Genomic DNA, 26,056 nt, shown 5'->3' on the forward strand with positions numbered 1-26,056 from the left:
TGTGTTTATACAACAAAATATTAGTTCAGTGATTTCAGTGAGTTTATACAGTAAATGTATTTGTAAAGAAACATGCAGGGATTGCTATATATGTTTTTTTAAAACCTAATATCTTTACCTTCACTTTCTGTAAAGTAATTACAATTTTGATATTTTTTTTTGTTTATGTTTTGATTTAGAATTGAATGTGCAGTGTTCCCAATGCATTTGCATTATATATATATATATATATATATATATATATATATATATATATATATATATATATATATGAAAAACATACATTTTTATCATAGCAATTAATTAAGAGGTTTACATTTTGTTGAAATACTAGAATGTAATTATAATTAAAAACTTAATAAAACAAACATCTTGTGACAGTTGTATATAGTGCAGTCTATGGCCATAACTTTAGACTATTACAACTTTTCCGTACTGAGATACAATTCGGCCTGTCCAAAGAAAGCCTTTTTTTATTTTTTGGTAAACAGCTATAAACGTGTCAAGTTGGTGTACGTTCGTATTGGTCGAAAAGACAAAAGACCGACAACTTCCTTGTCTGTGTTTTCGTGTTTGAGGAACAGATTTGGGCATTTTCCGCTTATGTAAAGTGCAGGCGGACTGAGCAGGCGTGGAGCGTTAAGGCGTTAAGGAGCCTCGGTCTCTGCTCTCACCTACTGACCTGACAAAGTTCCTGTGGGTTTCTTCTTTTAGCCTCATTTCTTCGAGTCTAAATCGTTTTTTATCTCGGCCCGAAATGCGGAACTCCATCATGAGCTATGTGTTTGGAAGAAAACACCGGCGATTTTTTTAATCATGGCCACTACGGAGCACACGAAGCCTGGGAGACAGTTCAGAAAGACGAGCCCGGACTCCGAGCACTCTGAGCCATGGAAACGGCACATCATCCTTCAGCTGAAACATCGCGATAAAGCACAGAAGATCGCCTTCCAAGATGTGATCCGATCATGTAGGCAATTTTTAAATAAGTGTTAAATCTCTTTGCTATAATGGTTTTTTTTTTTAACTGTGTTGAAACTTTTTCGCTACAAATCGGTGAATGTATCTGATTCCTCAGCATTCAACACAGTGTAGAGTTCATGCTTTATTTATTTGCTAACACATGAACGATGTAAAGTTTAAATCAAGTGACACTCCGGTAAAGCTGTGAAATCTGTGTATGTGAGCGAGTGTATGTTTGTGTAAATGTGTGTGTGTGTGTGTGTGTGTGTGTGAGAGAGAGAGAGAGAGAGAGAGAGCTTTGTTTGCTTTAAGACAACGGCAGCACAGTCTAAGCAGTGATTTAGTTCAGGGGTTAGACGACGAAATGCGAGTAGAAATGTATGATGGTTGATGAAATGCGATGTGAACCTGAATTCCAGCCCAAATTCCTGCTGTGTTGCAGATGTGAACCTGCTCGAGCGGTGCGCTCAAAGTGCAGTAATCACCCAAGGCCTCCTGTCCTCACCCAGGTACTAACTTCTCACTCCACACTTCTGCTGACTCCTGCTGCTGCCTGTCACCTTGAAAAGAACTCGACTAGTCGACTAATTGAGGGAACTGTCAAAAAATGCGTGTCACAAACTTAAACATACATAGTATATAGCTATTACAGTGTAATAATGTGCATGTGTGTGACAGCAAATAACGTTCAGACTTGTAACAATTCACTTCACTTAGCACCGATTGCACAGGGATCTACAGACCATGGGCAGTTTCACAGAAACGACACAAGCAACAACCTTAAGCACTATGCCACACCTCCAGTAACATTTATTCTTCCTGTAAATAAAAGTAAATAAAATCTCTCTCTCTCTCTCTCTCTCTCTCTCTCTCTCTCTTTCTCTCTTTATATATATATATATATATATATTACAATGTCATGCTCAATAGATTTACATCATTTGTTTCAGGTACGTACGTAATATACCCCCAAAGTATGTTTATTTCTAATATATGTTTACTGTTCACTGTCAGGTCATTTTCTTCATCTGAGGATTTGTCATCTCTTAAAACAGCCACTGGTGAGGTAGGAAGCAATGTCATTTATTGGCACAACAAACAATTTCAGATTCCATTGAACCTGTTTTGTTCATAAGCGTAAAGTTTAAGTAGAAGCACAGGTTAGAAAGTAATGGGTGTGAGGGAAATAAAACATCTGCTTGCTGTTTGCTTGCTTGCTTCTCTGTTACATACTGTAAGCAAACCTCTATGCTCTCAGTTCTGATTTCACATGTGATTTATTAGTAAGGTTAATTCTGTTTTTGTTTTTTTTTCTTTTTTTTCTGCAGCTTGCTTACAAAGTAGTGGAGCTGCAGCAACAGATAAAAAACAAAGACACTTTTCTTGAAAGACAACATGCCAGGTAAGCCTCCTTATCAAAGTACAACATTCTTGTTTGAGCACATCTAACATTTTCGAGTTTATATTGTTAAAACATACCTTACAAATTGTAGAAATCGTATGCAGGTCTTGTATTGAATAAAGTCAGTTCAGTATTGCCTCAACACTTGAACTCTCAGTATTCAGTATTTCACTTGAACTTGATGAACATCAGTAAAGACTGTGAAAAGTCTTGTTGTAAGACAGTATAATTTCATAGAGCTGCCACTTAAACTACATTGCCAAAAGTATGCAGACTCTCAAATGTGTTTCCATAAAGTTATAAAGAAACACACAATTGCCAAAAGTATTTTCCTTTTGTAGCATTAAGATTTCTTTTTCACTGGAACTAAGAGGCTAAGCTGTTTCCTGTTTCAGCTTTATAGTGCCCCAGTGAACACCTCACCCCCTCTGAACACCTTTTGAGGAATTGGACCACTTTTGAAATCCAGTGAAAAACTTTCTCAGTAGAAAAGAGGATGTTAAAAATGCCGGCTTTGAAATGGCATGTTCATGTCCTAGTTCATAGTTGGCATGTTCAAGTCCATGGCCATAGACTTTCTCCATGACCTCTGTTTTGGTCTAGAAAAGATTTAATAGTACTTATGATTACGCATTAATTAAATAGCTATACAGTGGAACCCGGTTATGTCACCGGCCTAGGGGACGCCAAAAAGAGATAACGGATGATCGAGATAAACGAAAACCAATATGGCGCCAATATACTAACGTGCTTGAAATTTCTTTATGTACATGATGTGCGTTATTAAATGAGTGTGCATGCACATGTTTTTGAAGGTTTTTTACACAACAGCGTTGCCGCGATTTGTTTGTTTGGTTATGCGGATCGAGATAACCTGTAATGCGGATAAGGAGGCAGAAGCCAAAGTAACCGCAAACAAAGTTTATTGAGAATACTCAGGAGATAATCCACCAATACTTGTAGCGAAGCAGTAATATCCAGTGGTGCGCTCCGGGAGTGCGGTCCAAGAAGTTCTACGAAAGCAGAGACAGTTTGTGTAGAGAATCCACGGATCGCGCTATGGAAAGCGCTGGGCAGCAACGGATAAACTAGTGTGTGGAGGTGAGGGGCTTAAATAGGAGATGGGATGAGTGAGTGATTAAGAGTCAGGTGTGTGTGATCAGCATGACTGCGACGAGCTCGCCCGCACAGGAGAAGAAGCAGGGTGCTTCGCGGAATGCCGCCACCGAAGGGGGCGTGGCAGGGGGATTCTTGACATAACCAACGTTAAGTGGCAAATTTGCCCTCCCTTGTGCTTGAGATATTAGGGTTCGGCGACATAAAAAAATGACATAACCGATGAGAAAATGCTAAGACAAAGCGAGAATTTGGCGGTTCCACTTCAAAAACGTCGACTTAATAGGGTTATCGAGTTAACCGAGGTCGAGATAAGTGGGTTCGACTGTACATCTATTTAAATTACTTTAAATTGTACACTACAAACACTTGGCGAAGCTAAAAAAAACATATATTCTTATTTGCATTTCTAGAATATTTCGAAACACCAGTCTAGTCTAATTTGGAGAAAAGAGTAACTGTGGTTAATTGGCAAGTGTATAAATTCCTAGTCTACATTAGAGGATGCATTTTGAGGCTGGTTCCTGATTATAGCAATCCAAAAGATTTACCTTAATTATCATCCCAGATTGTCCTGTAGTACAGGGTGTGTCTTAAACCCTTTAACATTTAGTTTAGTTGTGTCTTGATTTAAACAGTGAATAATAAATATGTAAAATATATGATATAACATCCTGTAGATGGAGGAAACAAGGACTGTCTCATGTGAAACACAATTTTGATGTCTGAGGAAAAAAAAAGCTGGATAAGTTGCTCAAGACTTCTCAAATTACAGATGCTAAAGCATCTATTTTTGTCGCATGTGTAGCATCTATTTTTGTCGTATGTGTAGTACCTGCAAGAAATGCAATCAAATATTCATCTGTTTGAGGAAACGAAGAGGACATTGAGAGATTATTGTTAGACTAGACTGTGCAATTAATATATCGTGTATTAAATGGCAACAAATTTAGTTTGGTATCTGATTTCATTTTCTATAACTATTTCACATGTACAGTTGATGCAAGACACTCATTGGGAGTGACGAGGATGGACAGAAGTAGAAATGAGTTTATTAGAGGGACAGCGCATGTAGGACGTTTTGGAGACAAGGTGAGGGAGGCGAGATTGAGATGGTTTGGACATGTGCAGAGGAGGGACATGGGGTATATCAGTAGGAGAATGCTGAGGATGGAGCCGCCAGGAAGGATGAAAAGAGGAAGGCCAAGGAGGAGGTTTATGGATGTGTTGAGGGAAGACATGCAGATGATTCATTTGAAAGAGGCAGATGTAGAGGACAGAGTAGTATGGAGACAGATGATCCGCTGTGGTGACCACCTAATGGAAACAGCTGAAAGAAGATGAATGGACCATTTCACTCAAAAATTTTGTACAAATAAACAAGACACAATATGGTGCAGGGAGCCTGTCTAGGTTGGTATCTGTGTTCATTAAATTATATTATATTTTTTTGGCTGCAAAACAGGATATAACCCATTAAGGCTCTGTTACTGCTCATCCAAGAACCCATTTGCACTTCCAGGTTATGCCTCCTAAGAGATTCTAATAATATTATAAAGCATAATATTGACCACTGCTGTGCTTTGTCGGAATATTTTTTAATAGAGAATATACAATACTTTCCTCACGTGTTAAAGTGTTTTTTTACCTGTAAATTTGTTTATGAACATTGATTATTCATTCTTTCTACTTATTGAGGTGGCATTGCGCATACTTAGCCATTAACATAGGCGGGACATTAAACGAGAAATTACACAAGTTAAATGTTTAGTGTCTATCATGATATAATTGTGTGTATTGTTCTTTCATATTAGGTTGAATGAAACTCAGGTCAAACTCAAGGCTGTGGAAGTGGAGAAAGACAGACTGAAATCTGATGTGAAGGTGATGACCGATAGCAACTTACTACTCAAGAATGAGTATGACACTCTTCGTGAGCGCTGTCAGCACTTGGATGAAGATTACAGAAAGGAGAATCTCCATGGTTCAGTTCTTGTGGAAAAAATGGTTCACATGAAAGAACAAGCTGCAGCTCGCATGAATCATCTCAATGAGAGGAGGCTAAGGTGAGGTAGTGCTGAGTTGCAGTTGGAGCCAAAACTTTACATGCACTAAGGCTTAGTCTCAGATTTTCTTACCGCCATGCATTTCATGTTATCAAACATTTCATCTGCTGAGTTAAATAGGGCAGATACTTTGTTCACAAGAGGTCACTTTAAAGCAATTGATTTTTAATTCACTTTATTAGAATTCCAGTAGGTCAAGTAGTTATATAAACAAATATTGTCTGAATGGTTCAACCAAACACCAAGAACAGGGACTGGTGAAGGTTCTGGAGGTGGAGAACATGTCTAGAAAATTACATTATTATATCTAGAGAAATAACTGGTTTTTCTATAGGACAATAATCCTAAAATAAAACATTTGCAATAAAATGGTTTAAAGTGAAAGTATATGAGTTACTGTCAAAAATTAAAATAACTTTATAATGATATAACTTTTAAAGTAGATCGCTTAATTGACTAAACACAGGAAATATACACTATATTGCCAAAAGTATTGGGTCACCCGGTCATAAGTATGGTATTTGATGTTTGAGCAATGCATTCCACTTTTAGTCCCAATTTGCTCTTATATTTCCCTCCAACTCCTGGGAAGCTCTTCCGCTAGATTTTGGAGTGTGCTTATGGATATTTGCGTTCATCAGCCACAAGGGTGTTATGAAAGGCAGGTACTGATGTAGATGAGGAGCTCTGGGGTGCAATCAGCGATCCAATTCATCCCAAAGGTGTTCAGTAGGGATGAGATCAGAGATCTATAGCAGGCAACTCAAGATTCTCCTCTCCAAAGCATGTAAACCATATGTTCAAGTAGCTCACTGTGCACAGGGGTATTGCCATGCTGGAACAGGTTTGGGTTTCCATGTTCAAGTGAAAGCAAAATTTTATTATAGCGCATCTAATGACATCCTGTACAATTGAGTGCCTCCAGCTTTGTGGTAACAGTTTTGAAAAGAACCACATATAGCAGGAAAGGTCAGGTGACTCAATACTTTTGCCAATATAGTGTATAGTAACATGAATAATATTGAGTTGTGATGTGAATATTGATGTGAAAGTTCTTAAAGTAGCTTAATTGACTAAACAGAGGACATGTATGAGTTATGGGTGTAAAAAAATTAGGGCTGGGCATTAACCTTGTATGTTCATTTCTGTAGCTGCCAATATTATATCTTTTTTTCCCCACTAAATAGCAGTAAATCTATGACCATTGCATCTAGAAATGTTTCTGTCACATCGGCAATGCTGCCAAAATCCTCTATTGCTTTTATAGAGCCAGGCAAGCTGGTCTTCATAAGGAACTTGAGATGGCTGCTAATAAGACTTTGAACATTGACAAGTAAGTAATTCAGCTGAATATCAGCCTTAGATTTTTTGCAAAAATTCATAAGAAAGAAATAATGTAAATAAAAAAATAGATATTCGCTAAATATAATCTGTGAATCTGTGAAACAGATCTGTGATTAATAAAATTGCTTACATACATAGTTTTGTTCTGGATTTATTAATGTAATTATTTGGATAAAATCTCAATTCACTGCATTCAATTCACTTTAATAATAAATAGTGCTCACAACACTACAAAAAAATGTTTACTGGAACTGACTGCAGTCTGCACCATTTTAATATTCAGGTGTGGTCTGTTTGTGTGATTTGCTGTAGGATTGCAGAGCTGTATCTGGAGTGATTTTGAATTGTTATGTTTGTTATAAGTTGTTTTTAATATATGTTGCTATGTCTTAGCATGTCTTAGACTATTATATTGTGAAGCTGCCAACATTTAAGTCATGTTAATTTTTTTAGTGTGTGTTTCTCTGTTTTCAGTCAGAAAGAATTTGACTTACTTCTAAATAATGAATTGAAAAAATTATTTTTATTTATTTTTATTTTTTTTACAGAGCACCGCATAGTGTATCATTACCCTCATCACCGTTACTACGCAGGAAAGAAGGTGGAGAGAATTTGCCAAGTAGCCAAACACGAGTTTTCAGGTAATTGTAATTTATTTTAGTAATAGCTAATCTATCTTATCTATTTGTAGGTCAGAGTCCATATTTCCATCAGATCAAAATTATTTCTGAAACTTTTGAATATACAGAATATGTATTGTGATAATAAATTTTTTTGTCAATTGCTGTGCACTGAATGTACTAATTTAGAAAAGTACTCCACTTTACATACCATCCGATCACAGAGTGGTTAATGTTGCTGTAACAACACAATTATTCCTTATATGACCCATCACTTTTGTGTTTTAATGGTTTTCCCAGGATTGTTTTTTTTTGTTAGGAATAATTTATAGTACTTACCAAAGTTAGTAATATAGGTGAGGATGCGTTTTAGTGTGTTTGTTTTTTGATTTCTTAATTTTGCCTGTTCTTCATTTTTACATATTTTTTTTTGGTCTCAGGTCTGCTTCAGTTACTTCTCCTCGACTTCTTGGCTCAATCAGAGGTCTATTTGAGTAAGTAAACATTTGACTTTTACTTACTTGCTCAAGCACTAAGTTAAAGACTTTACTAAAATAAAACACTGTATAGTAACACTAGCATCTTGTGGCTAGATTAATCAGTAACAATCAATTAAAGTGTTCTGTAATTAAAGGATCTCTAAGACTTGTCCTTCAAGATCTATCATGTAAATATATTAGCATTTGAAGGAAAATCCATAGTTTCTTTAGGTAATATGGAGAAATTATAGATTAGACCTAAGACATATTACAGGCAAATAAAATGTATACATTGTGTAAATCAGCAGGCAGTACCAAAGTGAATGAGTGTAGGAGTTGTCAAAAGAAACAGTGTTGCTATTGTTGTTTATAAGAGAGACACACACTGAAAATAGATGTCTTTGTGTCTAGGTAACAAGAGCCTACATTGATTTCTCAGTTGTAAATGGTTAACATATTTATTATTTTCAAGAAGCAAACACTTGTTTCTCATTGTAGTGATGTTACTTATATGCAAGACATTACAAGATAATTTTATTACTACACAGCAGTGTTAATAATTTGGTTTGGTATAGCTTAACAATTAATAATAAGAAATAAACAACAGACTAAACAAAGTGCAAGACAGATAAAGAGAACGATAAAATGTGCAAACATTCGCCAAAATATATACATAGGAAAAATTTGCAGTACTGAAATTCAGTAAGTAACAGCAATTGTGTTTAGAGTATGTGGGAATCAAATGATAAGCAAGCATCTTTTCTTAGCTTAAATGTATCTTTGGGTTGAAGAGAAATTATGTTAACTTCTAGGTTAAAATTGGCAGCCTTATTGTGATAAACATAATACATTTGTATTTCTGTCTTATCATATTTGATGTAAATGCAGTTTCTCAAGAGTCCCCATTTATGTTAACACACTGGTAGTGGGCAGTCAAATAGAATCTAAAGGAGGCATGAGCTTGTTTGTCTAAAACAGGAGTTTCCAAATGTGTTTTCGAAAAGGGGCCAGTTTGGATATAAAAAAAATTGACCATTTAAATTTTGATTTGCTGGTTGCTCGATCAGTCTTTTACATTTTTGACAATCTGTGTAAACTGTCTGTTGGGTGTTGTAAAATTTTCAAGAGATCAGTAAATTCTAAAATAATCATCTGGTGCATCAATCATGTACATAAATCAACCATATCATTTGACAATAATGCCATGGTTAAAAGTTAAGAGTAAGCAGTTAAGAGTAAGCACATAATTTTTGAATTGCTACTCTGTGGTTTGCAGGTGACAGCAATATGATTTGAAAACTACATGACATAACCAATCCTATTCAATCAGCTCTACTATATTTGAAGCTATTTCTTGTAGGTTAATTGATTTACCTGTTAGGCAAAATAAATATTTTTTTGCCTTTGTGTGTGTGTGTGTGTGTGTGTGTGTGCCCTCAGAAAGAAGAGACGAGGTAATTCAGTTAGCAGTTTGGAAGAAGATGTCTTTACTCCTATTGGAGTTTGCTTAGTAGCTAGAGTCCCAAACAGAGTAATCTTTGCAGTGGTAAGTGTTAAATTAACCTCCATGCCATTTCTCTGTATTGATAACCAGAAAATGAAATTTTGTTTGTTTATTTTTTTATTTAATTATTTATTAATACTGCCTGCACACATTTTATTAGGAGGTTTAAGCCATAAAATTGCTAATGAATGAGTTAATAAGGTCAGGCCTTTGCCACAAAATTTGTTAACATTTGAGTCTGTGGAGAATCCATGCTGAAGAGTTTTCTCTTCTTTAGTACCGTAATGTCTGGACTATTAAGCACAAAGATTTTTATTTTGAACATAAATAAGCCGCACCTGTCTATAAGCCACAGGTGCCTACACTGAAACTAATGAACTTTACACAGGCTTTAACGAAAGACAGTGACTGTTACACGGCTTGTATCTAAACAGTAGCCTACCAAGAAAGTAATTGTTCACTGTCTTCCTCCTTCCTTTCACAACAATTTCTCTCGGGAGTTTATCTTTTTGGCATCGTCGTGCATTTAATAATCACCATCGGTGAAGCTTTTCTCCCGATGCCGTGCAGCTCAGAACACAGATGAAGTGTGTTTTTTTATGCCCGGTTGTTTTCAGCGTGACGAATGATTCGCATTTCCTGTTGACAGTCCGAGTGAGCGGCAGGTCAAACGTCAGAGGAACCTCATCCATATTTATGATGTGGTGCGGCCCGATTCAGTGGGAGCGCATCTGATTTAATATAAAGAATCTTATTGGTTCATCTTAACCCGTTTAGCAATTTCATTAGTCTAATGTTATGGGGCTCAGTTTTTTGGATTGAAGCTTTTGAAACAGGGAAAAACACAGGAAAAATCCATAAATTTGCCGCCTCATTGTTTAAGCAGCGGGGTTCAAAGCATGGAAAAAAGTAGCTGCTTATAGTCCGGAAAATACGGTACTCACAAAATGGTAGGTTGTAGCTGACCACTGTAGTTGACCAAAATCTGTTATATTTCCCCCTGTGGTCTCTCAAAGCTACTATATTATGGAAGGCAAATTTGTTAAACGCAAATCTAACACACTGTAATGTGGAACAACTAGCAAACAGAATAAAAATTAACATTTAAAAGTAGGTTTATACTATAGATTTCAAATGCATTGAGAAAATGTGTATGTGTAAGTGAAATATGTATTTTTTTGTCATATCCCTAAAAATAAGCAATTCTATATTATTTTATACATATATATATATATATATATATATATATATATATATATATATATATATATATATATATATATATATATATTATTAACATTATTTTGCTGAAAACAAACTGATTAAAATTAGAGAACACTTTCAGATACCTCCCAGTTATTGGTGTTAATCTGGTACCTGGTGCTAATTTCCTTGATTATCTGTCAACCCCTATTTAACTGGCAGCCTAACTTCCAGTTTCACTGACTCTGCAAAATGGTGGGCCGTTCTAAAGTGACTGAAAGCCTCCGGCAGCAGGTTGTCCAGATGAAGGCCAAAGGGATGACCCGATCAGCCATAGCAAGACAAGTTGGTCATTCCAAATATGTGATTTTAAGAATAATAAATCTTTACAACATCACAAACTCATTCAAGTCCGCCAAGAAGGCTGGTCATCCACAGAAGACAAATACAAGAGAGGACAAGATACTGCAGAGGATCTCAATGGGCAATCGTTTCCACACTGCAGCTGGAATTGCTCACCAGTTCAGCGCTGAACAGGGTAAGGATCTGTCTCGTCATACAGTGTCTCGACGTTTAAGAGCATTTGGACTGAAAACCCACTCTGCAGTGACCAAACCTCTCATTAGCAGAAAGAATCAAAAGGCTAGACTAAGCTTTGCTGAGGAGCATGTTGTGTGGACAGAGAAGAACTGGTCCAAAGTTCACTTCAGTGATGAATTTAATTTATTTGGGTCCGATGGGAAACATTATGTTTGGGGCATGTTTTCTGCAGCAGGAGTTGGGCCTCTTATACAGTTACATGGCAGAGTGAATGCAAATGTTTATCAGAACCTTCTTCAGCAACATATGGTTCCTTCCCTGCGTTCATCACCCAATCAGCCCACAGTGTTCATGCAGCTCCATGTCACACAGCAAAACGGGTAAAGCAGTTCCTTGAAACTGAAAACATTGAAAGAATGACATGGCCTGCCCAGAGTCCTGATCTCAACCCAATAGAGAACCTCTGGAAAATCCTTGGGGTTAAAGTTATGGCCAAGAAACCGACTACAGTCACTGAACTGTGGAAGAGACTGGAAGAAGAGTGGACCAAAATCACACCAGAGCAGTGTGAGAGACTGGTGCTGTCCTGTGGCCGCAGATGTGCTGAAGTCGAAGAGCATTCAGAGCAGAGCAGAGGCCTGTACACTTCCTACTAATTGCTGACTGTAACCTTCAGAAAATTTTGTTGTAATATTTTTCCATGCTACAGTCATTGTTCTCTAATTTTGATCAGTGTTTTTTCTGCAAAATAATGTTTTTTTTTTTTAAATGACTACACACAGTAAGGAAAATAAGTATTTGAACACCCTGCTATTTTGCAAGTTCTCCCACTTAGAAATTATGGACGGGTCTGAAATTGTCATCGTAAGTGCATGTCCACTGTGAGAGACATAATCTAAAAAAAAAAATCCAGAAATCACAATATATGATTTTTTAACTATTTATTTGTATGATACAGCTGTAAATAAGTATTGGAACACCTGTCTATCAGCTAGAATTCTGACCCTCAAAGACCTGTTAGTCTGCCTTTAAAATGTCCACCTCCACTACATTTATTATCCTAAATTAGATGCACCTGTTTGAGGTCGTTAGCTGCATAAAGACACCTGTCCACCCCATACAATCAGTAAGAATCCAACTACTAACATGCCCAAGACCAAAGAGCTGTCCAAAGACACTAAAGAAAAAATTGTACACCTCCACAAGGCTGGAAAGGGCTACGGGGAAACTGCCAAGCAGCTTGGTGAAAAAAGGTCCACTGTTGGAGCAATCATTAGAAAATGGAAGAAGCTAAACATGACTGTCAATCTTCCTCGGACTGGGGCTCAATGAAATATCTCACCTCGTGGGGTCTTAATGATCGTAAGGAAGGTGAGAAATCAACCCAGAACTACACGGGAGGAGCTGGTCAATGACCTGAAAAGAGCTGGGACCACCGTTTCCAAGGTTACTGTTGGTAATACACTAAGACGTCATGGTTTATAATCATGCATGGCACGGAAGGTTTCCCTGCTTAAACCAGCACATGTCCAGGCACGTCTTAAGTTTGCCAATGACCATTTGGATGATCCAGAGAAGTCATGGGAGAAAGTCATGTGGTCAGATGAGACCAAAATAGAACTTTTGGGTCATAATTCCACTAAACTTGTTTGGAGGAAGAAGAATGATGAGTACCATCCTAAGAACACCATCCCTACTGTGAAGCATGGGGGTGGTAGCATCATGCTTTGGGGGTGTTTTTCTGCACATGGGACAGGGCGACTGCACTGTATTAAGGAGAGGATGACCGGGACCATGTATTGCGAGGTTTTGGGGAACAACCTCCTTCCCTCGGTTAGAGCATTGAAGATGGGTCGAGGCTGGGTCTTCCAACATGACAATGGCCCGAAGCACACAGCCAGGATAACCAAGGAGTGGCTCTGTAAGAAGCATATCAAGGTTCTGGCGTGGCCTAGCCAGTCTCCAGACCTAAACCCAATAGAGAATCTTTGGAGGAAGCTCAAACTCCGTGTTTCTCAGCGACAGGCCAGAAACCTGACTGATCTAGAAAAGATCTGTGTGGAGGAGTGGGCCAAAATCCCTCCTGCAGTGTGTGCAAACCTGGTGAAAAACTACAGGAAACGTTTGACCTCTGTAATTGCAATTAAGGCTACTGTACCAAATATTCACATTGACTTTCTCAGGTGTTCAAATACTTATTTGCAGCTGTATCAAACAAATAAATAGTTTAAAAATCATACATTGTGATTTCGGAATTTTTTTTTTTAGATTATGTCTCTCACGGTGGACATGCACCTACGATGACAATTTCAGACCCCTCCATGATTTCTAAGTGGGAGAACTTGCAAAATAGCAGGGTGTTCAAATACTTATTTTCCTCACTGTATATATATATATATATATATATATATATATATATATATATATATATATATATATATATATATATATTTTTTTTTTTTAGTAGTAAAGTTACTAGTGAGTCAAAGGATTTCAAAGCTTTTTGGGCAAATTCTAATTAATTTGACCCTATATGTGAAATTAAGCCTTGATCACCCTGCATAAATTTTATTCCAAATGTATACAGTGGAACCTCGGAGCTCGCGAGGGTTAGGGACCAAGACCGGTCATGAGTTCAATTTTCGCGACCTTTGATACGCCCTTCCAACCCAGTAAAACCCAAAGAACACTATACGAAATCGATTTAAATGAGTAAATAACACTATTTCACTCCATAACACTTAATTATTAGACTATTTTAACAATACTTTATGTAAATTAACAGCAATTACAATGCTTAATTAAAAAAAATAAAGTACAGGTACAGTAAAGTATGCAGTAGAGAAGTACAGAAAATACAGTACAATACAGCACAGAAAATACAGTAATGGGTACTCACTTTATATAGTATGCTGAAGTGTGTTTTAATGAGATAAACCTTGATTAGAAATGTTAAAACTAGCATTGTGAGCAGCTCGCGGTTGCTCACGAGCCGATCTGAATAAGAGTCGCCGGTCGGAATGAAAGTCGTGAGCATGCGAGGTCGCGAGCACTGAGGCCGCGAGCTCCGAGGTTCCACTGTACTTTTGAATTTAGTAGTTAACTGACATTGCAGTACCTAGTTTGAGACCCAGTGAGTTAGTCAAATGAAACTATATGTAACTGAGATTATTATTAGATGCATGAGGGTTAGATACAAAATTACTTACACACTGACAGATGAATGTGTCCATAGACTTGTATGTCATTTGGAGAAAGGAAGCTTGCTTTCCATGGTATTAGACACAAAAGCCTTTATAAATGTCTGCAAAACAATTTCTTACTATGTTACAGCATAGCTCTGCTACACCCAGTACTGTTTTAGTTTTTATTTCAAATATGCATTGCAGTGTCTTCAGTGTAAAGTATGAAAAAAGTAAAATAGTTTAGGATTTCTTATAAATGTCATGATTTGCATATCTTATGTCTTTTTTTAGGTTAGGACTACTTTTTGTTCTCACTTCTCTTTTTTTTTAGAAATTAAGTCAATTATGTTGCTAGATATTTCTTAATGTCAGTCACTCTCAACATGCTGTATATCATTATATATATATATATATATATATATATATATATATATATATATATATATATATATACAGTGGGTACGGAAAGTATTCAGACCCCCTTAAATTTTTCACTCTTTGTTATATTGCAGCCATTTGCTAAATTCATTTAAGTTTATTCTTTTCCTCATTAATGTACACATAGCACCCCATATTGACAGAAAAACACAGAATTGTTGACATTTTTGCAGATTTATTAAAAAAGAAAAACTGAAATATCACATGGTCCTAAGTATTCAGACCCTTTGCTGTGACACTCATATGTTTAACTCAGGTGCTATCCATTTCTTCTGATCATCCTTTAGATGGTTCTACACCTTCATTTGAGTCCAGAAATGTTTGATTATACTGATTGGACTTGATTAGGAAAGCCACACACCTGTCTATATAAGAGCTTACAGATCACAATGCATGTCAGAGCAAATGAAAATCATGAAGTCAAAGGAGCTACCTGAAGAGCTCAGAGACAGAATTGTGGCAAGGCACAGATCCAAGGTTACAAAAAAACTTCTGCTGCACTTAAGGTTCCTAAGAGCACAGTGGCCTCCATAATCCTCAAATGGGACGACCAGAACCCTTCCTAAAATGGCTGTCTGGCCAAACTGAGCTATCAGGGGAGAAGAGCCTTGGTGAGAGAGGTAAAGAAGAACCCAAAGATCACTGTGGCTGAGCTCCAGAGATGCAGTCGGGAGATGGGAGAAAGTTGTAGAAAGTCAACCATCACTGCAGCCCTTCACCAGTTGGGGCTTTATGGCAGACTGGCCCGACGGAAGCCTTTCCTTAGTGCAAGACACATGAAGGCCCGCATGGAGTTTTCCAAGATGGTGAGAAATAAGATTCTCTTGTCTGATCAGACCAAAAGAGAACTTTTTGGCCTTAATTCTAAGCGGTATGTGTGGAGAAAACCAGGCACTGCTCATTACCTGTCCAATACAGTCCCAACAGTGAAGCATGGTGGTGGCAGCATCATGCTGTGGGGGTGTTTTTCAGCTGCAGGGACAGGACGACTGGGTGCAATCGAGGGAAAGATGAATGCGGCCAAGTACAGGGATATCCTGGACGCAAACCTTCTCCAGAGTGCTCTGGACCTCAGACTGGGCCGAAGGTTTACCTTCCAACAAGACAACGACCCTAAGCACACAGCTAAAATAACGAAGGAGTGGCTTCACAACAACTCCGTGACTGTTCTTGAATGGCCCAGCCAGAGCCCTGACTTTAACCCAATTGAGTATCTCTGGAGAGACCTAAAAATGGCTGTCCACCAATGTTTACCATCCAACCTGACAGAACTGGAGAGGATCTGCAAGGAGGAATGGCAGAGGATCCCCAAATCCAGGTGTGAAAACCTTGTTGCATCTTTCCCAAAAAGACTCTGTATTAGGCTGTATTAGATCAAAAGGGTGCTTCTACTAAATACTGAGCAAAGGGTCTTAGGACCATGTGATATTTCAGTTTTTATTAATAAATCTGCAAAAATGTCAACAATTCTGTGTTTTTCTGTCAATATGGGGTGCTATGTGTACATTAATGAGGAAAAGAAATGAACTTAAATGATTTTAGCAAATGGCTGCAATATAACAAAGAGTGAAAAATGTAAGGGGGTCTGAATACTTTCCGTACCCACTGCATGTGTGTGTGTGTGTGTGTGTGTGTGTATGTATGTATATATACACACATGCACATAACAAGTATTTGTCATCTTTTTCTGTTGGTGCAGGATGCTCATGAACTTGGAATCAATGCAGTTAGATTCGGCCCAAGCTCAAACCTGCTGGCCACTGGAGGCACAGACAGGGTGATCAAACTGTGGGAGGTCATTTCAGGTACTGCACTACCAGTGTAAATGATGAGGAAGAGTCTATAATTATCAGATTTTCTGCATCATGCTTAAACTTGGTTTATTTCAGCTGACTTGGGTGGCAATGTCAAAAGCTTGATTTTATGGCCTATAAAACATTTTTCTATATTTTAGAATATGCTGCTGGTGGAAGGACATAATATTTTATATTCTCTACTGAGCCCTTGGTGTATTTGGGACCTGTTTGAGTTTTAAACTAACAGTGGATAAAGTTGAATCTAATATAGGCATGTTTAGGCATAAAGCTATTTTAATAGCCATTGCATGACCTATTAGTCAGCACACTTCCGTCATTCCGTCACAAGTTCATTTGTTACTGTAATTCCCTATTTTCTTCATGTCGAATGACTAAGGGAATCTGGCCTGTATAGTAAATAGTAGATAAATAGTAAATAGTAAAATAGTAAAATAGGAAATTATGGACGACCACATAATAGTTCCTAAGCACTTAGGCAAACTCAAAACAATATAATATAAATTTGTTAGCTGGATCAGCATTATAATGGATTGCTTTTGTCCCCTAGACAGATCACTATATATACAGGTCTTCATGAAATAAAAAATAAATAATCCAAGTTATATTGTTTAAAATAAGTATTAAACTTTATTTTTAATTTTGATCGAAAATTGTGATCATTTTAAAAACATTTGTCTCCCAGGCATGCTGCACCACAGAGGGACACTAGATGGGAGTAATGCAGGCATCACCAGCATTGAGTTTGACTCTACGGTATGAATATACATGTCACATTTGTTTACGAAGCACATCACTGGCAATTATAAAGCTTAAAGTAGTTGATCTAAAATGTTGCCTAATAAGAGTCTTGTTTTTTTTTTTTTTTTTGAGTTTTTAGATGTGAATTTGTTCATTTGCTAAAATCTTGTTTGTTCTTGCCAACCTCATCAGGGCAGCCGAATTTTAGCTGGATCAAACGACAACTCTGCTCTTATTTGGCGGTTGGATGACTCTGTTCCAAAGGTAACAGAGCCCCCATCCCCCATTCTGTCTGATTTAGCACTCCTGGTGTATTCTACTGTTTCCCTGAATCATGCTCTGCAGAGCATCATCTACACAGAACTGCATTAAGACATGCTGTGTGAGGTGTGCCTGCTTACATTTAGAGGTGTCATGTGACTCTGTGCTGCTGCAAATAGAGAAAATGATCCCTGTTATACATTGAAGATGCCCACTGACTGAACATTGTAATACCTTATACAGGCTGGCTGATGAGTGTTGTTTGAGAGAAGGTTCACAAAAATGTTCACACTTTTTTATATCTTTATATTTACATTTTTGTTTATGTTAAGATCAAAATGTCTTGATGAGGTATTGAATTAATAATGGTGTACTGCCAATAAGCATAGACAATGATTGCTCCTGGATAAAAGAATGAAAATATAATTTATAACTAGACCTCCAAATTGTGATTATAGTAAATAAACTGACAGTTACTCTAGTTTTATGGCCTGCAATAACCATGTTTAATTTCAGGTTTCTTGTTCTGCTTTTGTAGTTTACACTGACAGGTCATTCTCGTAAAGTGACAGCAGCAAAGTTTAAATGTAACCTAAGACAGGTGGTGACTGGAAGTGGAGACAGGACTGTAAAAATCTGGGACTTGGGACGTGCTGCTTGTAAGTTTCTCAATACACGTGTGCAATATTAGTTCATTGCAATCTCAGTAAAGTTTATGTGTGCTGTTCAACGGATTCCCTTAGGATTGTTTAAAAATACATTCCTAGATTATACATGCATCACAATGTGTCCAGCATTGCACCTAGGTCTATTGTGACAATTATGTACACTAATCTTTATTAATATTTTTGAAAATATTAAAATAAATAAATAGGACCATTCAGATCTAATTGGTTTGCACATACTGCCACTATATCTAGCTATTTTGCGTAGCTATTTTGCGTAGCATAGCAGAGATCTTTCAATTTCACCTTTTGGGGTCACATGTTAGTGGAAATCTGATTAATTTTATTTCTTTTAATCATTTTATGAAGAATATTTACAAATCCATTCTATTGTGTTCAGGTTCCCACACTTAATTTATTTTCTTTTTTATCTTATTTAGGCATACAGACCATTGAGGTATTTTCCTACTGTAGTGATCTAGTGTGTTCAGAGTACTACATAATCAGTGGCCATTTTGACAGAAAAATACGCTTCTGGGACAGCAGGTAAGAAAATATATTTTATTGGTATATCTCACAGAAAACTACAGTAATTTGTTACAATCATGGTAATTGCAAATTTCAAAGATGGTCCTATAGGTATAGAGGCTTGTGGGAATAAAATGAGCTTATGCTTATATACAATGATCATTCCCATACTATTCTAAAATGATTATCCTGGTAGATTATGCAGACACCTAACCATCACAACAAAATGTGTGCTTTTCATAAACTGTTGCCTCAAAGATAAAAGCAGTTCTATATGATGTCTTGAATTGCATGTTGTAGTATTTTAATTTCCTTTTACTAGAACTGTGGGACTCATACATTGGCTATACCATTGTTCAGAACACAAGGCCCATGAAGACATAGTTTGTATTGGTTGAAATAGAAATAAACCCAAAGTGACCTGTGGAGATTCTTGACTTCAAGCACACTGAACACCTTTGTGTTGGATAAATAAGAACACCACTGCGTCAAGGATTTCTTGCATTCCATCAGTGATTGGCTGTTTTTAACAAACACCCATGGGTCTGACATTCAGGTTTGCACAAACCTTTGGCCATCGATTTATAATCTAAATATTCATAGCAAAACTGTCTTAATCAAAAATTGGTATATGGCTTTAGAAATAAATATAGCTCATCTAGTGCTATTCATTATAATTTATTTGTAGTAAAATGCTACACACCAGAGATTTGATGATTATCTCCTTGGATGTGTTCCATAGTCATTAATTTGGTTCTACAGTGTTTTTTCACTGCTATTCTAGAGTATATTTTTGGGGGCATATTCAAAATGTAACTATGTACATGTTTTATAAAAACTTATTTTCCTTACAAGACAATGAAATATATATATTTTTTGCTCCAAATTCTGTACTTAAACACATTTGACTAGAAATGAAACACCACATTCAGAATGCTATATAAGAATACATTTTTTGATCTACTTCAGCCAATTCTAATAACAGTGTGATGAAGCATAATGTAAACTGTACCTAATAGAATAAGTGGTAAAATATTGAGAATGAATCACCCGAATAAAACAAATTTGAATTACCCAAAAAGAAGAGATTAATATCAATATCAAGATAATCATCAATAGCTGTTAATATATGGATATGGAGATATTCCTAAATCATATGGAGAGCAAATGTGCTGTTTGTGTTCCCCAGAATTACAGAAAAGCCCTTGAAATTATACAACCAGTACTACAGTATCTCTGGCCAACATTAGTATCCACATTTGAGTATTTAAGATGTGAAATCCATCAAACAAACAAACAAAAAAAAAACGTTGTTTAACTGATCTACATTTGAGCGTTATTATTTTTTTTTTTTTTACATTTGCACTCAATGGATTCATGACAGTTGCCTGTGAATGTGATGTGATTTAAACCACAAATGTCATGTGATTCCTGCTGCATTTAGAGATTTCAAGAAATGAACGTATCATTCAGCCCACGTCTGAGCCCTTGACATCTCTCATTCACTCCAAGCAGCAGTAACCTCCAGCTGCCGCCCTGCCAACTGCTCGCCTGTCGCCTAGCAACCATCAGCCCACATACTAATTGTCTTCTTGAGTCGCTAAGAGCTGATATGTGCTGTAATATGGCATTGAAAAAAATAAAGCGAAAAAAAATTTGTACAGGACAGATTTTTTACATTTGCAAACACTTACATGGCGGTTTAACATTCAGACACTCACCCAGTAGACAGGCCACTCTTGTTAAATCAAAATTATACTGGACATTATATATTAAGTATTTGCTTTGCGTTTGACTGGGATTTAGCTTAATACACATCTTTTCTCATATAATTTCTGTTAAAATATGTAAGAAAAATGTAATGCTTGCAAAACAGTACTAATGTATTGTAAAGTCTGCAGACTTATTATAAGGAAACAAACTGGATCATTGTTTAATATGAGAAGGTTTTATATTTATATTGCTCTCCAATAACAATACTTGCTAGGCTTTATTACAATATTTATAAAGTGTCTACTATAAATGCCAATGAGAAATTATTTTGCTAGTTAAAAAAATGTTTAAATTGCTATGATACATGTATAGGAATCAATGAGTAAAAGACATGCTGAAATGTAAGAAATACGCAGCATACAGTCTAATGCCCTTTGGATTTATGATAGTTAAATTACCATGTTTCTTTATTAAAATGTCTTGTGTAGATTGTGTTTAGGTATTTGATTTTACTAACTTAACATTTTATTTTAAATTAAAATGTTAAAAGTGTTTAAGGTTAAACAGTAAATATACACATGTAGTAAACCTTTGCGTTATGCCTATAAAATTATATGATGGTTTCTTAATTAGTCATGTGTGCATCGAAATTAAATTTTAAATACACATTTTCTGTTATCACAGAAAAAAATACTTACAGTGTTCTTTAACATTTCTTCTCTGAACTAATCTGTAACTTGATGCACCCTATTCCTACAGGGCAGCGAGCTGTACTCAGGAGGTTCCACTACAGGGCAGGGTGACATCACTTGACATCTCACCCAACCACAGAGAAGTACTAAGTTGCTCAAGAGATGAGAGCCTGCAGCTGGTGGATCTGAGAATGAGTAATACCAGAATGACCTTCCGGTACAGAGAATTTATTTTCATACTATGAAACATATTTATACACCAATTCTTATTATTTTGGAGGTCTGTAAATTAAAATGTAAAATTAAATAAATAATGAATGATTTTTTTTGGTATATATAACATATTACATATTCAATATGTGGTCAAAATGATATTGTCATTTATAATGTTTTAACTTTTTTGTGTTTGTGGACTATGCATATGACATAGCTCCACATTTAAGCAATTTCCATATATCGCTCATTTATATGAAAATTGTCAATTATCCATTTGCATCTATTGCTCAGTAATTGAGCATTAAGGCTTGTAACATGAACCTGGCCAGACAGTTCTAAAAACTGTGTAGCTAAAACGCTGTGCACACTTTGCACATACATTTATGTTCATAATCTAAAAGTTACTATTGAACTTCCAAACACATTAGTCTTATTAATTATGCATTTATCTGTAATCATTTGTCAGAGATGACTTACTGGTGAGGAAGTAAATCATTTAAGCATAGAACCATTCAGCGATGTGTCAACAATGCAAAGATTGCTAAATAAAGTCTATCTACCAGTTCACTGGGTGCAGTTGCAAAGCAGCATAAAAGAGCAGCAATTAATGCTAATTGAATGGTAATATTCAGGAGTGTTATTTGTACTGGTCTCAAAACAATCAGTTAGGCTACAAATCATACCTAAGAATAGGCACTGATAGCCATAATAGAGTGTATGTTAAATTGATTATTACAACAACAACAACAAAAACACAGTAGGATACATTTTTTATCATTAAAGACCGATAAACACAAGCAGAACAGGAAAGAGGTTCGTTTTGTATCACTGTTGAAATGCTTTCAAAATCAGGTGATATATTTGAAGTTGTGTTGATGTAATAAAGCATAATATACCCCTGTTGCATTACATTTTATAGAGCCTTTACTGTGTACTGTGTAGGAGTCTGTCTAGCAACTGCAATAATAAAACTGCAAAAATCTATCTATCTAGCAAGTTTATACTTTTTTCTTTTCCTTGTCATATGATAATCCTAGGGCAGATGGTTTCAAATGTGGAAGTGACAGTACCAAGGCTATTTTCAGGTAAGATAATTACTAACTAAAATTACAAATCTGATAGTCATCATTGTATTTGAAGTGTATGATATGATTGCTTTGGCAAGGGATTCTTCGTAGTCTCATTTTAATTCTTTATCCTTCTAATGAAAAAACATATTAATAAGCACAGGGCTAGTTTTAGGACAATCAATAAAATGTCAGAACAAGGATTCCAGCCAAACTGTTCAAATTGGTTTTACATTGTTTGGAAGAATTCCACTGTTTTTCCTTTTGTGTAAACCCAGAGTCTGAGGCAGTGTCCATTTGGAGTGTATCATTAACATCTATGTACTCTTTGTAATCAGTGTTTGAATATGTAGTCATAAAGACAATAAAGGGTTAAAAGAAATGTCTTTTTTAAATTTATGTTTGCATTTGTCAGACAAAGTAAGACAAAAACAATAAAAGCTTGAAACTATTAAGCTATCTATCCTATAACAGACCTTTGTCCTGTATTACCCTGCCATTTTCTTACCATGAACCACGTGTGATGTGTAATTGCTTTGTGTAAAAAAGGCGAGACAAGAAAACGGAGAGGATGCAATGCTGAAATGACAAAGGCTGAGTCCCATTTGTGCGTCTGGTCTGTAGCTCACTCCCAGTTGAATCATACACTTAGCTGTTTCTATGGCAACAGCAGGACCAGAATGCATTGAGTCATGCTAAAATAAAATAAATGAATACATTTCAAGAAAGAAAATATGCAGATTTTTTTTAATAATCACTTTGAGCTGGAAATCAGGACAATTATAAAATGTCTACATTGAGGTATTCTGAATTTCGGTGCAGGTTGGTTTTGTTCAGTGTAAGACTATGGCTTCCTTTCAGAACTGACACTGCCCTACATCCTTAATTAGGCATTGTCATGAAGCAGGTTTCTGGTTTTATTAAATAAGTGTATCAGACAAACCAAGGATCGAGAAAATATGAGGCTGGCAAATGGTCAGGCAATCTGTAAACAGGAACAAAGCAGATTCAGTAAACCTGAAGCAGTATATGGTCAAAACACTCATAATATTGGATGATAAAATCTGGTAATAGGGTGAGGGTCTGGGATGTTTACAAGTATTAGTGTGATTTCATCTGGTGGGTTCTTTTAGCAATCTGGTAACTTTGAATGGGGATAAGTGTTTGGAGTTCAGTGTGACGAGTCTGTAAACTGGAGAGTTGTAGTATGGCATGCATCTTTCAGCATTTAGAACATAATTTCTTTACAAATTTCCACATTAATCAAGTTAAGAAAAAAAGCTTCACAAGCAAATATCCACAGCAGGCCTTCTCTGGGTACAGCTTGATAAATTATCGGTTATGAGTACTTTTTTGTCATGTAGATACTGTTTCTTCAAAACAGTTTCTTCGGAATCTTAAAGTGTGATTATTTATAGGACTATAGCGTATTTTAAGGGATGTATGTGCATGTACAGTGAATGTTAATGATGTTATTATCCATATTGATGTGGCAAAAAAACAATTCTTTCAAAAACATTTATTTAAGTATTGATTAATCAAGATCTGCTTACCTCCTTCGACTTTAGTCCAGATGGAAGTTACCTGGCAGCTGGCTCTGCAGATGGTACTGTGTACATCTGGAATATTAACACAGGCAACCTGGAAACAAGGCTACCAGTCATGCACAGGTATCCAGAATCCAATTGGTAACCTAAAAAAGTTTTTTTTTCTTTTAAATCTATTTTATTATTTTTTTTATTTACTATTAAGAGAACAGAGAGAATTCATTTGCATTCTAAATTCAGTTTAAACTGCATTGCATTTAACATTAATTGCCCATCTGTTTTGAAATTGCACAATATCAGCTTGCCAATTGGGCACATTTCAGCTGAACAACAAGGCTGTTCATTCTGTGTGGTTCTGAGTGTTGATTTGAATGAAATCTGCCACGAGTAAATGGACAGCAAGACATTCAAACATTTTACCACTTGACCGGTGACATTTCCAAGTTTCATTAAAAATATCAACATTCTAAGATTGTCACTATGAATGCATTACAATGTTTGTTATTGCCTTTTTAAGTCACCAGTATAAGCACCAATCATATTTAAAGACAGTTTAGCTTTAATTTGCATTTTTAAATGCATTTTTCATATAGACACATGACTGGTTTCTATCTGAAATATCTGCATGGCTGTATGTGATATACCTTGATTAGACCTAATTACTGAGATTAACAAGACTTTACTGTGTATTTCAGAACCTCGGTTAATGCAGTGGCTTGGTCAATGTCAGGCGAGTATATGGTGAGTGTTGATAAGAGCCGATGTGCCATGCTGTGGAGTGACATCTGAAACTGGGTGTAAGTGGCTGTAAGTGGGTGTAAGTGGCTCTGCTGCTGACTTACACACCAGGGTCACTAATATCCACACACCCAAGTTCAGAATGTTCTATAGACCAAAAACTATTCAGCTTCAGTGTTTAAGCCCCACAAGAATGCTACTTATGTTTTGGTCTGGCTTTATAAAGCAGTCATGATTGTTTAGATACCTTAATTCTTTTCCACAATGTATTGACTTAAAGTGTAAAGTAATTTATTAGTTGACATTTAAAGTGTCAAACATTCAAGCATATTAATGAAGATTCAAGGCCTGGTGACAAAAAAGACAAAGTTAGCAAGAAACTAGGTAGATAGAATATTTAATATGACCTGTTTGTGTACATTTGACATAATGCTAATTATACTTTGTAGATTATAGATTGTGTACAGTGTCTATTTTGTAATGTATATGTAAAGCTACTTTGGAGCAATTCCATTGTTAAAAGCACTATACAAGAACATTGAAATTGAACATGTAGGTATTATGTATTAAGAAATGCACCAATTCTATACTGTGTATCAGTTGTTTGTTGTCTGCACTTGTTTTGTGCTGCAGTAATTCTTCAACCACTCTGAGGGATTGTCGATTTTTACTAACCACATGCATTTACATTCTCATTTGTTAATGATATTCAGTAAAGTTTTTACAAAAAAGGGAGTGTACAGATTTGTTTACATTCTAATTTTCTAAGCATTTGTACTAAATATTGTGGCTTATACACAGTATACAGAATCAATAAATTTCTTACCCTTTTTCTTACCAATACCACGTCTTGTTTTGTAATTTTTTTAACAATGCATTGTTTGCATTGTGCACTTCAGGGAACCACTTTGGAGGATACATCAGCATGAATCAGTGTGTCAGCAAGGTTTCACACACTGTATTCCTCTGTGGTGTGAGGTTAGGCTCTGCAATATACTGAATAGCAGGAAGTTTAAGCTTTTTTTTTTTTTTTTAACAATGTGAAGGCAGCCATTTGCTCATATACTTTAACTGCTGTAATGTGCTGATGTCTACAATCACATATACAGAGTTTTTAAAGTATGTTTTTGTATCAACAATCTTTGGGAAATACGCAGTGGACCAGAAGCTGAGCTGAAATTGATACAGCTTGACTATTCAGCGCAATTTGATAT

At 36.1% G+C, this 26,056-nt stretch overlaps 1 protein-coding gene across 2 annotated transcripts; it reads left to right on the plus strand.

The window, feature by feature from the left end:
• The first annotated feature begins 567 nt into the window (after positions 1-567).
• Positions 568-25,698, plus strand: LOC124394856 (protein Atg16l2). Of its 2 annotated transcripts, none has more exons than XR_006927566.1 (18): positions 568-970; positions 1,406-1,472; positions 1,978-2,029; positions 2,292-2,365; positions 5,296-5,547; positions 6,815-6,880; positions 7,440-7,532; positions 7,952-8,005; positions 9,431-9,536; positions 16,560-16,665; positions 17,360-17,430; positions 17,608-17,679; positions 18,215-18,335; positions 18,782-18,887; positions 21,342-21,491; positions 22,533-22,575; positions 24,126-24,227; positions 24,800-24,839. XR_006927566.1 is itself a non-coding variant. In XM_046863338.1 (18 exons), exons 1-18 carry the CDS (start codon positions 817-819, stop codon positions 24,891-24,893), a joined length of 1,788 nt encoding a protein of 595 aa, XP_046719294.1. In that variant the 5' UTR covers positions 571-816; the 3' UTR covers positions 24,894-25,698. The 2 variants fall into 2 exon arrangements, 1 of the variants encoding a protein (XP_046719294.1); XM_046863338.1 differs by having other exon boundaries at positions 571-970; positions 22,528-22,575; positions 24,800-25,698.
• Positions 25,699-26,056: the final 358 nt, after the last annotated feature.

This window comes from Silurus meridionalis, chromosome 12, assembly GCF_014805685.1.
Source record: "Silurus meridionalis isolate SWU-2019-XX chromosome 12, ASM1480568v1, whole genome shotgun sequence".
Lineage (NCBI taxonomy): Eukaryota > Metazoa > Chordata > Actinopteri > Siluriformes > Siluridae > Silurus > Silurus meridionalis.